General features: G+C 39.1%; 1 protein-coding gene across 1 annotated transcript in view; it reads right to left on the reverse strand.

Moving 5' to 3' along the window:
• Window positions 1–373: 373 nt before the first annotated feature.
• GDPD1 (glycerophosphodiester phosphodiesterase domain containing 1) overlaps window positions 374–15,514 on the reverse strand; it is a 15,776-nt gene continuing 635 nt past the window's right edge. Inside the window, exons 2-10 of the mRNA XM_057386055.1 lie at window positions 11,624–11,666; window positions 8,279–8,414; window positions 7,617–7,662; window positions 6,963–7,081; window positions 6,276–6,365; window positions 5,438–5,571; window positions 4,864–4,923; window positions 4,071–4,122; window positions 374–3,572 (exon numbers count right to left, since the gene is read on the reverse strand). Of these exons, the coding sequence (XP_057242038.1) occupies window positions 3,450–3,572; window positions 4,071–4,122; window positions 4,864–4,923; window positions 5,438–5,571; window positions 6,276–6,365; window positions 6,963–7,081; window positions 7,617–7,662; window positions 8,279–8,414; window positions 11,624–11,666 (803 nt within the window). The 3' untranslated portion in view covers window positions 374–3,449. The remainder of the gene's footprint in view (window positions 3,573–4,070; window positions 4,123–4,863; window positions 4,924–5,437; window positions 5,572–6,275; window positions 6,366–6,962; window positions 7,082–7,616; window positions 7,663–8,278; window positions 8,415–11,623; window positions 11,667–15,514) is intronic.

A 15,514-nucleotide genomic window follows, 5' to 3' on the forward strand; every position in this document is an offset into this window, starting at 1 on the left:
GTGTTTTAAGAAATAAAACCCCATCCAGAGCCACCTAGGGAATCCTTTCATCAGCCTGGAAAAATCCTTTTGAAGTTACTAAATATTGTAACATACAAACCCCCACTTCACCTCTCTTACCTAAATATGAACCCTCAAGGCTTTCAAATTACACTTGACCTTAAAACCTAATATTTAATGTAATTTAATGGCAATCCAGGAGAAAAGCTGGAAATTTACCTTTAGGATTAGAGGAAGTGTTATCCATCATCAGAAAGGACAAAACCATGCTACAAAGAATTCCTGTGAATACAAACTCAAACCAATCATACCATAAACACAAAATCAGTCAAGAAATTAGGTTTTTAGGGAAAGAAGTCACAACTAACAAGCATTCAGTTTTAGATCTTTTAKGAGCAAAGATGTTTGTATGTGCCACATTTCAAAAGCATCGAATCTTTCTTCACATGAAAAGAAAAATCACTTCATAGCTTTGGAGCTAGAGAGGTCCACGAGACTTTCTGCAAATTAAAAGTGCATGAAATACATGCATCATCCTTCATACATAAAATTTGCAACRGAGTTGAGAACACAGTGTTAAAACAATATTTAGAGTTAAAAGTACCTGAAAAGAATCTCTCCTTGGAGAGAGAGATTWACTGAACATCCTCCTGGACAGTTGTGCAAGTTCTCAACAAAAGCTTTTCTGTACAAGTGGTTTAAAAATCACACAGCGAGTTCTGGAATATTCAAAACAAGGATTTGGTACAACAAATGTTTTACAGTTACCTCATTTCCATGTTATTTTGTTACAAACAGTTATCATGGCCTAAGCCCTGTGCATTGGTGCTGGGATTCATCCATGGAACATTATCTGTCTCAAGAGATCAAATCTGAGCTCTTGTACTAAAGCCCAAACAGGTGAATGAATAAATCCAGCAGCTTTTTCAGCTCTGGATCCTTTCCCTCCCAATCGAATTTCAGATATTGAGCAGCAGATTTATCCAATGTATAAACAGCACAGTCAGAAACCACATCAGATGTAGGGACACTGGTTGTCTTTACAAAAATGTGGTTGAGAATCTTAGAAGGCARGAATTTCCAACTCTACTAGAGAGGAAAAATACTAAAATTAAATTTAAAAACACTTGTCATTTCAGTACCTGTGTTTCATCATYCAATATAGAATAATGGCAAATTATTTATTGAGTTGTGAGGGAAACTTGAGATAAAGTCAGTCAGAAATCAAAACTGGTATTTTAAAACTCAGCTCTACCTGATGTAAACAAAATTTTAATATGYAAGTACTATTTGATGGTATCCTCTAAACCAGAATTAAATTTGCATCTTCATATTGATGCCATGTGTTGGAACTTCAATARTAATAAAATTGAATTTATAAAAAATACATTGCATAAAAACTATCTGGAGCTACAAACTGCTAATAACCCAGATCAGGACAGAAAGGTGGAATTTTTTAATTTACTTACTGAGCTGCATGTGGAACATATTCTACAACTATTGAGTGACTTCTAGAAAGCAGGCAGAGCTGTGACTTGACTGARTATTAGCATTTATGTGACCAGACAGAACTGGTCTGAAAGGGAAACAGAAAGCTTAGTACCTAATAAATAATTTCATCCTTTTTCCCCCATGAACAGTTAGGAAGTTACATTTTCCTCTCTTCCATTCAATAAGCAACAAGGCTGATTAAATTAGGAGGAAATTGAATCTGCAGTCATCTTCACCAGGCAGATATTCAAAAGGACAACATTAACTGATTYGCCCCCATTACCACATGTTCACTTGAATTCAAAATGCAGTCGTTTTTTTCCATTTCATCCAGACATATTCCTCAGCAAGGAACTGGAGTGCAGAAACAAACACTGTCCATGCAGGTGGATTTGGCATTCACAGAGGCAGTGGAACAGCAAAAATGCTCCACAATTACAAGTATGGCACAGCAGCCAGAGGGGTGAAACATGAACACTCCCAAATCTGAGCTACCAAGGGCAAAAAAATGACTTAAAAATCAACTTTTAGCACAGTGGGTGCTAAAATTGCAGTAAATACACATCTGGCTACTGTGTTTATTATTAAGATCTGTCATTTTTTCCTTCAAAAAACAGACACTGCTAGAACAGAACTCTTGTTCAGGGGAAGCATCTGATGATTCAGTGACTGAGCTCTACACATTGGTGTAATTAGGCCACAGTAATCAAACTCCTTCTGAATCTCCCAGCACTGACAYGAGCACACCAAGGCACACGGGCACTGCAGGCTCCAACCTGTCTGACACATGGATAACTCCTGCTCACAAGGACAGAACAGCATGGGAAGCTTCCAGAAATATCTTCCTGYCCAACCCCATTCCATCATACCTKGGGTTTCCTGGCTTTTGCCAGTTAKTTCTGTGTCCATGCACATAAATTTAATGGATATTGAGTGGACTTTTGTGGAGAGAAAAGACTGAAGTCTACACACATTCTAGACTGACACTTCCTCCCTTTACAACTATACACATATATCTGCTTTGGGTGAATTCACTTAACAGGAACATTTTCATTTGTCCCTGAAACTCCTGACCAAACTTAAATCTTCTTTGGTCCCTCACCCTAAAAACAACTTCCCGTTCATTAAGAACCACAAATGTGCAAAAGACTTTTAGGACATTGTGAAAAGGCTATTTCAAAGTGAGTGTAATCTGTAAGAAGTGCAATTYTCCATCCTGGAAATCCAGCTAAGGTAGCCTGACAGGGGCAAACCTGGACCCTGCAGTGGAACTCGGTGTCAAACCCAGATCCTGACTCAAATACTGTACTTAGACCTGGACCAACAAGTCACAGTATTGCCATCACCTCAGAAAGGGTCTAAATCCAGTTCCAACTCAACATTCTTGTCAGTGAGAATAATGGAKTCAATCTACACTGAGTTAACTTTAGCTAAAAAGGGATCACCTTCACTATCACTACCTGCCCAGACACAGAGTCTGCTTTGCTATTTCTCCTGTGCCTGTTTTTATTTTTTTTCTCTAGAAGTGATCTGAAATCTAAAAGCAACACAAGAAATGCAAACACACAGGCTACACTTTCAGAAATTCTTCAGTTTCTGCTCACTAGAATATAACTGGAATAACTGAATTCCTGACAGCTGCTTAGAACACTTGTGACAGGTAAGATAATGCTTATTATCTACATGTACCTTATCAGGCAACTTTCTTCCTAATCATCATCATTTGTGAAGTGTGCTGTTGCTAAATGAGCTATTTACAAATGTAAACTATGTCATTAAAGTTTTAAAATAAATAGGCAACCTTTACATTAGGTAGTGACTTGACAACAAGGTAACAGATCATCAATTACATCTTCCCAACATAAATGATCTGTGCATGCTGCCCCCATTTATTTTCTTAATGAGGAAAATCCTTGGCTCACAATCTGCTCCAGAAGAACTYTCTGAGTTTTCTTCCTTTATGCTGGATAATTATGTAAGAACTCCTTCAGTTTTGTTGGATAGTCTGTCATCACTCCAGTAGCTCCAAGATCAAATGCTCTCTTGTATTCTTGTTCTTCATTCAGTACCCAAATGTACACCTAGRAAATGGGATACAAGAATCAAGTTATTACAGGAAAAAATAAATTTTTATAAGGGAATTTTAGACCTAAATTGTTTCATCTGAGGGAGATATTGCAGCATATTTAAAATGATAAATAGTTAGAATGTGATGCTGCACACAAACACACACAACTTTTCCACCTCACCTTCTCAAAGGGACATTTTTTGTGCTGACCTTCTAAAAGTGAAAATAYAATTTTGTGAAAACCCCACAACAGATAAGGCTACAAAATCTGCAAAACTGGTTAAGTTTGAAGTCGGAAAAAAACTCAGATTTGAAAGGATTTAAAGGACAAGGTCTTTTACAAACCTTGCTTTGCAACCACTGCAAATATAATAGCAGCAGCTTTTGCTCAGGAACTGAACAGAAACTTAGGGTCCCAGAAGCACCAAGAACATGCTGGGGGGAACAGGAACTAATTTGAAGGCTGGGTCTGTCTGCTTTGAATTCTCATTTTAGCTCTGCCCCACTGTACCTGGATGCCCCGAGCCGTGAGGTGGTCAAACAACGCCTTCCTCATCAGCAGCCTGGGGAAGGAGAGGGAGATTAATGAACAATTTCAGATATAAATGGAATTTCAGAGTCTGCTGATGTCCTGAAATGAAGCTTCCMTACAGTGTGTARAGTCAATGTTTTCCACRAGTGATTAGAAAGCTGATTCTAGAAAATTTCCATTTGAAAGATCAAATCCAGCAGACAAATCATTCATTTTACAGGTACCTTACACCATGTCTGATGAACCAACCACTTTGCTTTCAGCAGAGATTTTATCCTTCACCCCAAAAGACATGAAAATGTCCTGGCCACTGGAGAAATTAAACTAACAGATGTCAGAGAGACACTAAAAACCCACGACTGAATTCCCTCGGAAGCAGAGTTATTCTTAAAATGCAAAGTGTTCCTTGTAAGGCAAACRGTGTCTCTCCTCTGACAACATGATGGAACAGTCACATGAATRAAATCTGCATTCTGCATCTAATTGCATGTTAATTAGCTGAGCACACTTAAGGACAGAAGCTTAACAGACACAATTGGAATAATGCCCACTGTTACTGCAACTTAGGATGCTTCAGTGTGTGGAAAATATAAGTATAAAGCACACCTAACTGAGCTTTGAATATGATTGATCCTGCACTGACAAAAAGCTGGAAGAAACTGCAAAAATATAATAAAGCATAGATGTAGCAATAGCTGATCTTAGTTGCTTGAGTCAACTGTTAATATAAAGGTAAAAYATAAATAAAAATTTAATCAGATGAAAATCTTACGTGTCAGCCAGCCAGATAATAAATTTCTGGCTTCTTGACATCTTCGTTGGTTCTTTCAGCCTGTTGAGGAAGAGGAAACAAAAAATTATCAGAGCACAGATTAAAATATCAGTTGAGATGTTCCTGCACAAGGAACACGAAGAATTAATCTTGCTCAAATTAGAGCAGTAATTTCACTGCTCAAGACAGTGACTTAGAATTGGGTTATACAAGAGAAATGAGCTACATTTAAGAGAAGCAGCAGAGATGGAAATTCTGCAGCATTTTGAGTGAAAAATGAGAGAGATTGTGAAATCTCATATCCACCCTATTGCTGACTTGYCTCTTGGCCCTCATCAGGCTAATCTGTTCTCAAGAAAGAGGGAGAAAAGAGCAAGAAGAATTAATTTAAACTACAGAACTGCTATGCATTACTGCACACAGAATTCTCTCAGGAATATCCAAAAGTGCCTAAACCAACARAAAAGTAACCTCAGGCCAAGGACACCACCAAAACCAATGCCCAAGGAGGCATCATGGTTCACCTTCTGTTCACTCATGCCAATGCAGCATCCACTGAGGGGCTGTAACTCACTTGAGGATGATGGAAGGCATGGGAATCTCAAAGAACTCCTCCTTGAAGGGAATGAATGGCAGCAGACCGGTGTAGAACAGGCCAAGAAGCAGGAGRACACGTTGGGCACAGAAGATGATGGGAATTTCAGAGTTCTGCAGGGAAGAGTCTATGTTATTTTGGTAAATTGTTGAGTCTGATACAATTAAATTTACTCATCAATGCATGTCTAAAGTTCAGCACTCAAGATTAATCTGCCTTTTACATATAAAACTAACTGCTGTTCAAGAAGGAAATGGGGTGKTGTTCTGCAGAGATAAAATAATCAACTACATTGAACTATGAATTGGATTGATTCCATTCAGATGCATGACTCTCTTGGACTAAGCACAATTTTAATTTAATTCTGAATTGTAAAATTCCTCAGCACARAAAGAAGTAGAATGATAGCTGTGAAACAACAGCTTTATGCTGGTACAACTGTGTCCACTAGTGGCCACATCCATTATTTCCATGCAAATAAACAGATAATAAGCAATCCTTGGAAAAATTGCTTTTTATCAGATGAATGATGTGCAAAACAGGCTCTAAGAAGTCCCAGCATAAAAATGCAATGTCCTATATTTCATAAAACCAGAATAAAACATGACTAAGCTTAATTCCTCCAGTATTTTATGGCAGGGTAGAGGGGTGTTTACTGTGCTTGTCTTATTTTAGCAGTACAGCAAGCAGAATACCATCCAAGCACAGAATTTCTCACCACAAGCAGCAGCCTGGCCTAGCAAGTTAACTCTTRATTTTCAGGGTGCTTTTCTGGAGGTTTTGTCAGCACACAAAGCTTAGCTGGACTCAGCCTTACCTCCTTGAAACACTTGGATACAATCTCATAATTGACATTCCCCCACACGGTCAGGTGCTCTCTCTTGTACTGACTCACCAGCTCTGAGACCTGCAGCACAAAAAGCACAACTCTCACGTGGAGTCACTGGAAATTAAGTGCAGCATTATTTAACTGAAACTTTACTTCCTTTGGAAATCATTACAGAAAAAGAGTTTCCTACTCTCTCTCATTGTAAGAGGGTTGTGATGCTTTGATAGGAAATAAACAGGTGTTCAGGACAATGATAAAAATATCATTATAGCTGCAAAAAAACCCAAAGAATTTAAGAAACCTAAATGATAAAACAGTATTTATTGGAAAGCAGATTTCCTTCTCTGTTTGAACACATCCACACAATAACATCATGGTTTTATGCTGCTTTGGGGGGTAACAGTCACGAAGAAAACCCTTCCCATGAAGCACAAACCAAACACATCTCCAGCAGTGCTGGAGCAGTTTCTCATCCACATGAAGAGTCCTAAAGAGCTTTTTGCTGAGTTTCTTGCACAAGATCCCTTCTCTGTCTCCTGCATTACCTCACAAAGGGAGCAAGATCCAACATGTGAAGGGTGAAGCAGTCCAGACTGCCACCCCTCCAAGAAACTTTTCTTTTGGAATACATCATTATCCCATTGCCTTCTCAGCTCAGCACCCACTCTCACAAACCTTTCTGATCAACACGTTGTTGTTCATTTTGATGTCAATGTTGACAGGAGTTTCTGGAAATGCCTCAAACACCTCTTGCAGGAGCGGGATACGATTGTCCTTCCCCTCRCACTGACTTTCTGGGGAAATGAGAAATTTGTCACTGCTGTGTCCACTTTTAGCAAATAGATAAAAGCAGAAATCTCAGAGTGCTCATGACCTTAAAACTTTATWAAAAGTTCCTAAGATTATCAYGCTTTTAAACAAAAAGTGACTTCATTCAGCTGYAATTAACTMTGACAAGCTCATTTCCATAATGAAAATGCCCTGAGCATGTTGCACATTCAGGTTTTAACTTCATGAAATTCACTCATTATTTAGCAACAGTAGGAGTGCAGGCAATGTTAAAATCCTGAAATAGCAAACACAGGCTCAGTTACCACACACCAAATGCAACGAGATTAATGTGAAAAAGACCAAATGAGAACAAAATTTCTTTCTGAAGTAATTACTGTACTGTAATGGATTCTACAGCCAGGATTATATTTTCCTTTTAAAACTTCTCTTATTATGATATTGAGAGAAGTAAATCCACTTTCCTACTCTCTTTGCCAAAGCAGGAAACTGCCATGCTACAAAATGGAAAATTGAAACAGCAAGAGATAAACATCTCACCTTTCTGAAATGTGACATCCAACTTGCAGAGATAGGGTGGAAGTTCCTTAAAAACAAAGAGAAATGGAACATTAATTCAAATGCAGGGATRTAACATGACATTTCTCCAAAAAAGTAAAAAAAATATAATTTATAAGCCACTTATCTTTAAAATCTTCTCACCCAAGAAAGTGATTTAGTAGCAACACTTTCAGTATTACTTAAACTATCTGGCATTCTTAGATTTGTGTCACCYGTAGCTGAATAAGGCAAAACATTCCCAGATGCCTGAGAATACTGAAAATTCCACTCTCAAGGCAGGAAGGATTCATCTCCCAATTTTCCCATTAAAAAGCTGGTCACACCAGGAACAGCTTTTTGATTAACCCTCCTCTGTCATCAGCTCCAGARTTATTGTTGATTAACCMTCCYCTGTCATCAGCTCCAGAGTTATTCATTCAGCCCAATACTGGAGGAGTTAAACACCCACTGGAATGTGCCAGGTTGGATCCTCTGACTGCACAGGGACTTTGGTGAACTTTGAGGGTGGTTTTCTGGTTTGTTTTTTTTTAATCAAGATGAATCCTCCCCTTTGGTTTTGGGCACCAAAACACACACAGCCCCATGTGCAACCCACAAAWGAATTTTTCAACACCCCTCAGCCCATTTTCTCTTCAACTCACTGAGTATTTRAGGTCAGATATGTTAACATCAACTCCTGTCGATCTCTTCAGGTTCTCATCATGGGACACAACCACTTGCTCATCTTTTGTCAGGTGACAATCCAGCTCCAGCATATCCGTCCCCAAATTCACTGCACTGCAAAGAAAGTTTGCTTTGAACACTTGTGTGCTTYGTGCAGCTCCAAACCCAACACATTCCACAAACTAATCCCACTGGAAGCACTTTGGATGCTTTATGGGGTGAGGAATCCTCACAATCCTGCTRCAAAGCAAGGAGCAAACAGTGGGGAGCTGATGCAAGAATAAACAACATCTYATGAAGCAGAGATGATGTTTTTGGCTCTGTCTCCCAAAAGAATCAGGAAGCAAACCTATGGATTGCAGCCTGCCAGCTCAGGATTGAGAAACCTGCTCCTAAAGGATTGGTTCACAATTTGGAGCGGGGTGTTTATGAGCAGCAGTGCATCTGCCCACTGGAGGAAGTGAGGTTTTGAAAAGAGTAATTAAATTTGTGGTAAGGAACTACAAATGACAAGGGTGTGAAAGCTGCCTTTTTTTTTTACTTGATTTATATTAATTAGGAAGGGATGGATCAGGAAATTAGCAGTGGGAGCTTTCAGCCTTTTGAATAGCAAAATTACCTAAAACTATTATTTTAACAAAAAAGTTTAAATTTAAATTGAAAATTAAATAAATAAACCAYTAAACATCCAGTCATATTTTTCAAAGAAAAATACCTATTCCTGTTCCAACCCACTGCTTTGAAAAGTTCTAATCCAATCTCAAATCTATTCCATTGCAAATTAAGTCGTATCAGAAAGCAGACAGTAATAATGATATTGATGAAAAATAAGTACAAGAAACCTCACACCAGAATTAAAAAAAAAAAATTATTGCAATGAGAAATGAATTGCTCATTTAACTAGAAAGCAGGTGTCATTCCAGCAGACAGATAAAAGCCTAAACTCTTTCCTCAAAACCTTCTTTTTTATCCACCCCAGAGCAAACCTTCCTTTTATCCACCCAGAGCTCTGTAAATTCAGTAACAGCCTTTTCTTATGGGCTTTATTGGCTGCTGAACACAGGCCATGAACATCCACAAAGGCAGGAACATATCAAAAAAAAMCAAACAAACAAAAAAATCAGAACACACTCCCTAAAGTGTTTAACACAATTTCTGGTCCAGCTGGGAAAATGATCAAGAGGAGGGTTGTCAAATTAAAASCAATTTGTGAACTGTTTTCCAGTGCTGCTAATTAAGAATTAGGAGAGGAACAAAATCCTGTTACATATGGAAGAATCACAGGCTGTTCTGGGTGATTTTATCCTCCTGAGGGAAAGCATCTCCAAATCTGCTGCAGGAGATTTGCCAAATTTGTAGATGTTCCCATGTAGTACCATGTTTTATCATTTCACCAGCGAGTTTTATTAGCAATATTTCTTGCTTAAGAAAGCCAGGGCTGATGCTGCATGGAAAGGGGAGAACAACAACTTTCCTTGTTAACAAATTTGAGGCTTTGCCARGCCCTTAGAGCAGCTCACTGCTAAATAAGCTTCCTCAAGTGCTGAGCTTTCCCAGCTGGAAACCAGTTTGTTCTGTCAAATTCACACWGCTCCAGAGAAGGCTCCAGATTCAGAACATCATTGTGGATTCAGATCCAACTGCTCCAGAACTCAAGCTGTGAGGCAGGCTYGCATTTGCAAATTAGGATGAGAGTGCTCTTGCTTAAAATCTGTTATTTTATAATCTAAAGCCACCACAGAAGTATTTAAACAGKGTAGAACAAGATTACACCTCTCCCCTTAATAATACATCTATTATGTATTTTACCGAATTAAACAAAACAAAATATTGTCTTTGAGACAAAAAGCTTGTAATTGCCTTCCACAGTATTTGTAAATTAAGCAGTACAGAAACTGAAATTGCCAATAAAGGTCTCCTCCCCCCATACACACATTCTCCTCTGGATTCAGCCACAGCCAAATATTCCTGTGCAAACCTGTAGGAACAGCTCCTGCAGACACGCCCTGTTTGGCTTCACACAGAATCTGATGGATTATAAATTGATCAGTTTGTATCAGCTGTTTGAACCAATCCTGAGCATTTTTCACCATTACATCACTGATTTTCCATCCCATTCCTTTTGCTACTTTACTTTTGAAAATGGGAATGAGCCAAGGGGAAGGACAAAACCTCTACCCCTTCCCAGAAGAAGCCAGAAATGTTTCCAGTGCCTAACAGGAGGTGATTGCTCTCATTCCTGCAGAGGTACCATGGTTCTGCTTACTCAACTGAACTTTGCTATTGACAGCTGTGATGAGTTCAAAAACTGGACCTCAATGCATTTGTTCCACCACAGCTGTAAAATAATTAAAATGGGCAGAAGAGAGTTAGAAAAGCATTATTTCAAAATGTATCACCAATCCTTACTCTAAGTACTACAGCTTATTTGTGGGAATAAAATAAAAATAGGTTATGGTGTAACTTCTTTTGCAAGAGCCCTTCATGTGGAGAATGAGCCTGGTATGAAATGAAATTTAAGAAATGGTTAAAAAAAAAGAAAGAAGCACTTTGCAAAAAGTCTGGGAGCAGACTTGAGAAAAGGCAGGCCAGTAGAAAAAAAAAAACCAACAAAAAGCCACACAAAACTATGCTCAGCTTCCATGGAGATAGAAAATAGTGCAGTACTTTCTTTTATTTGGTTGGGAAAGCTGGCACTTCTCAGGCTGCAGGGAAACAGCAAACGGATGAGGCTCCTTAGCACAAAGAAAATTAGAAAAACCCCAAACAAAACAAAGAGGAGCCCACATAATGTGGTCCCTTCTCAGCAGCAGCTGGAGTTKTAGATATGCTTCTTTCTCAAATGCCTTTGAGAACCTTGTTAAAATTCACTACTTAAATGCTGGAGGCTTAAAAGGCTTTCTGGTCCCAACTCCATTTTAAACCCCTGGGTAAGAGGCTTTCACACATTGCGTGACTGCAGAGTGTGTGTGCAGGAAAATAACATCAACAGCAGCATTTTTAGCTTTATAATGATAAATAAATTAATAGAAGTAATCACYATTAAGCACAGTATTGTTTGCTGCTTTATTGGCTAGCACTGATCAGGCCTCAGGGGTTTGTTTCCATTTGTTATTGTGCACAGACCATAATTTGTGGGATCCCAACTCCTTCTGGTGAAACTGGAGTGGATGTTTGGCAATGCAAGGAGTCATYCAGAGGAGAGATGACTTTCAGAAATAGGACACTGTAACACCAAAGAACTGATGAGAAGTCCCACCTCCCTTGATTGCTTCACTCACTGAGAATGCCTAATTTAGGCATTCTCATCCTTTTGTACTCACTGGTGAAAGGCTGCCATTGTGTTTTCCAGGTTCTCTCCAGCACCTACAGAAAAAGCAAAAATAAAACATGTACAAAATCYTTTTCCTCCCCTCAACCCACTGGAAATCAATTTTAAAAATAACAGATTTCAAAATGTACATATTTTGAAAAATGAGGATGAAGCTCAAGGCAAAAATCTCCATTGCCACCAACCTACCAGAGACACATAACCTTCTCCAGGTAAAAATAATTAAAAAAAAAGAACTTATCTTGCATTTGCGTAACACTTTGAATATTCAAAGCAAAGTGTTTATTTTACCAGAGGTATTTAGCTAAGACAATAAGCCCCACAGGCAAATGAACAGTATATGCAAAAATCTGAGAGTTGGTGGGAAGATAATAAGAGAACAAAAAAATATGGAAAAATAAAGAAAGCACCCAAGATATTTTAAAGCTGACACTCTCTAAATGTATAACCCAGCAGATGCTCTAAGAGGTGACAACCTCTTTTTTCAGTACAAGGATATTCCCCAAACAGCACAGATCTGTCAATAAAGGTTTGTGCTGCTGGAGAAGGGAGGTCTCAAACAAGGAATGAAATGCACATCAATTTCAGTTAAGAAATGAAAGGGCAAAATTTAATTTTCTCTCAGGCAGGAATAAACTGCAACTCCTAAGCCACCACTGTCTGCATAAAAATCTTTGAAAATCAACCTGATTKCAGACTGGAAAAGGTTGTGCCTCCTCCCCTGAGAAAATAGGCAATATTATAGACTGAAAAACAACACAACCTCAAGAAGATACAYGTGCTGATGAAGATATCTATGCAAATTTTAACTACTCTTTGACAGAAATGAATGAGAGACCTTGTAAACAGCAATTATAAAGGCTCCAATTAAGGCCTTGCCTATTATTAACACCTCACCAGGACATATTTACCCAAGCCTGTATTCAGTTACTTAATTAAAGCAATACACAACCAGCAATTTAAAATTGTTGCTCTCAGGTTTACAAAATGACTTAACTTAGAACCAGGATGACAAAAATTTGCAGGGTTTGATGCAAAACAACACAGTGAGTCTACAGCAGCTTCTGTGATTAGACATTCACCAGTATTTTATGGGATTTGAATGCAGAATTAGGAATTGGTTGAGTGGCAGAAGTGACCCAGGCACAAAGGAGAGCATGAGAACCTCTTGGTATCCATCTGCTGATTGCCTAACAAATGAGACACCACAGMACAGGACCTGGCTGATTAGTTACAAATTAACTGCAATAATAATCAAGGTTTTCAGATAACTTATCAGCTGGGGCAATACAGCCCATACATCCTGACCAGTGAGGGAAGGGCAAAAACACCTGAGCCAAGTCTTGAAATTGTGACCAAAGCAACACCATCCTAACAGTCYTGGGCAGAAAGTTCCAAAAATAAAACTTTTAAGTGGCTCATCTAACAAATCACATGGCAGGGAGGTGGTCAAGGGCCAGGGATGGTGGCATGGCAGGGRTGGTGAGTCAAATGCCTGACTTGAAGCATTTTGGGGAAATAAGGAACAAAGTTGAGAGATGAGCTGGAAAAAGGAACTCAAAATCAGCAACCACACTCAGAAAAGGGAACTACACAAGTGATTTAATCCMAGTAATTTTCTCTGCTGAAAAGTGAGAAGGTTGGGCTTCTGACACTTCCTCAAATAAACCTCCAGCTTCCTGTGCTGTTGCATTTCCCAGGTGGAACTGACCCTTCCCAGCCAAAATGGGAATAATAAATAATTATAATAATGAATGGGAACAATCCAGACATTATGAGGGCACATTCCTGCTGAAAAGCACCAACGTGGCCAAGAGAGAGCCAACACCAAGCACCTGGCTCACAGACATGCCCCTCTCAAGTTTTTGGGGCCAGTAGGTCAAAAAGACTGCTCCCATCTGCTCAGCACTGGTGAAACACCACACCCACAGCACCACGGCCAGTTCTGGGCTCCAAAGCACAGGACTGATACAGATCTACTGGAATAAATCCAGAGAAGGGCTGTGAAAATTAAGGGATGAGAGATTCTTGCATACAATGAGAAGCTGAGGGTGCTGGAATTGTTTTGTCTGGAGAACAGAGGCTGGGGAGGATCCCACATGTGCAAATACCAGATGGGAGGGWGTAAASAAGACTGAGCCAAGCTCTTCTTGGTGGTGCCCARGGAAAGGACAAGAGGAACAGGAATAAATTTAAACACAGGAAATTCAGTTTATAAACAGAAAGAATCCCCCTTCTTATTGTAAGAGTGATCAAAYTCTGGAACAGGCTTCCYGGAGAGGTTATGGGGACTCCATCCCTGGATTTATTCAAAACAAGCTCTGGACCAGAGCTCTAGAGGTCCTTTCCAATCTGAACAATTCTGAGTAAAAATCATCATTCTACCCTGTCTCAGAGCCCTGCAATCCAGGGCAGCTGGCATAGACTATCAGGACTCAATAATTTTTCTCAGAAACGACCAGTTTAAAATTTATGCAGAAGTGAAGAAAGAATTCAGAGATGATTCTATAAAATGAGATAAAATCCTTAAATGAAAAAGCAAGTGGAATCAAACCCCTCAGACTAAAAAAAGCTTCAGGTACAAGGTTTCATCTCAGAGCAGAAAAAGCCAAACAAGTTAAGTGTTATCTTGATCTCTGAAGTTAATTGAAGTAATGCAATAGGAAACCTGACACTGAGTCTAAAGCTACAGCATGACTAAAGCCCGAGGAGAACTCAAGTCCCAGAGGAATTTATGTTACAGGGTAAACACCAMGGAGAGTAAAGCGTGAAGGATCTTCAGCCTCAGATCAGCAAAAAGCTGCTGCAACATTCAGGGCTGCCCTCCTGCCTCAGGTGGATTTCACAGGGCACAGAACAACTCACAGAGCACGGACTTTGAACGCCTGAGGAATAATCCTCCCTTAAGTGAGGCTTTCCTGCTGTTCCGATGGAGCTTACAGCAACTGGCCCGAGCACTCACAATCGAGGCTTAGGGCTGTGTATCTTAACTAAAGGTCTTTGCAAAGGAGTGAGAATAGAAGAAGATTAAGGGGATCATACCAAGTTCCAACAAAGTCACCTGCAAGTTTTTAAGGGCTTACAAATAAAAAAAACAAAACCAGGAAACACTCAAATTAAGAAGTTTCTCTTGTATTGAAAGAATAATATACCTACTAAGATACAATATCTGTATTCCACAGCAAAATGTGCATTTTATGTTATAGTTAAGACTACAGTCAGAAAGAAACTTAAGCTGTCATATAAACTAAACGAAAAAAGTACCAGGAATAAAATCATTTAAAGATAAGCTCTAGTTTTTGTATTTYGAAAATTCAAGACAGCAGCAGTAGTTAAGGACCGCTGGCTAAAACTGTTGTCAACCCCTATATAAACTGGCACTAAGTATGATACTGGAATCTGTTTAAACTCAGCATCAGACATCTCTCTCACAGAATATAAAAAATTTTTACTAGAAAACCAACTATATTATAAAAACCAAGTCAGGCAGCAGAGAAAAGCACTGAACTGATCTCTACAGAGCAAGAAGATAGAACTTGCTGGATTTTTCCCTCCCAATGCTTCGGAAAAGGTAGAAGAAACTTATTTTAGACAGGATCAACAAGCYTGACTCTCAAATTGGAATGGTTTTATCAGGGTTTTACCAGGGCACTGAGCCATTCACTATCTGTCTGCAACACCACAGGGAGGAAGAACAGAGTCACAGAAAATTCTGTTCCCCCTGAAAGCAGAAAGCAAAGCAAACAGGCGGTCACAGGCAAGAAAATTAATCTCTTGTACCTGATCTAAGCAACAGCCTAACGCCCCTCTGGCTGGGGAGAGAAACACCAGGATAAAGAATCGTTAGAAGGAAAAAAACAACCAAAAAAAAAAATAGATGCGT

Source organism: Malurus melanocephalus, unplaced genomic scaffold, assembly GCF_030028575.1.
Source record: "Malurus melanocephalus ecotype Western Australia unplaced genomic scaffold, MMel_1.1 scaffold_904, whole genome shotgun sequence".
In the NCBI taxonomy this organism is placed as follows: Eukaryota; Metazoa; Chordata; class Aves; order Passeriformes; family Maluridae; genus Malurus; species Malurus melanocephalus.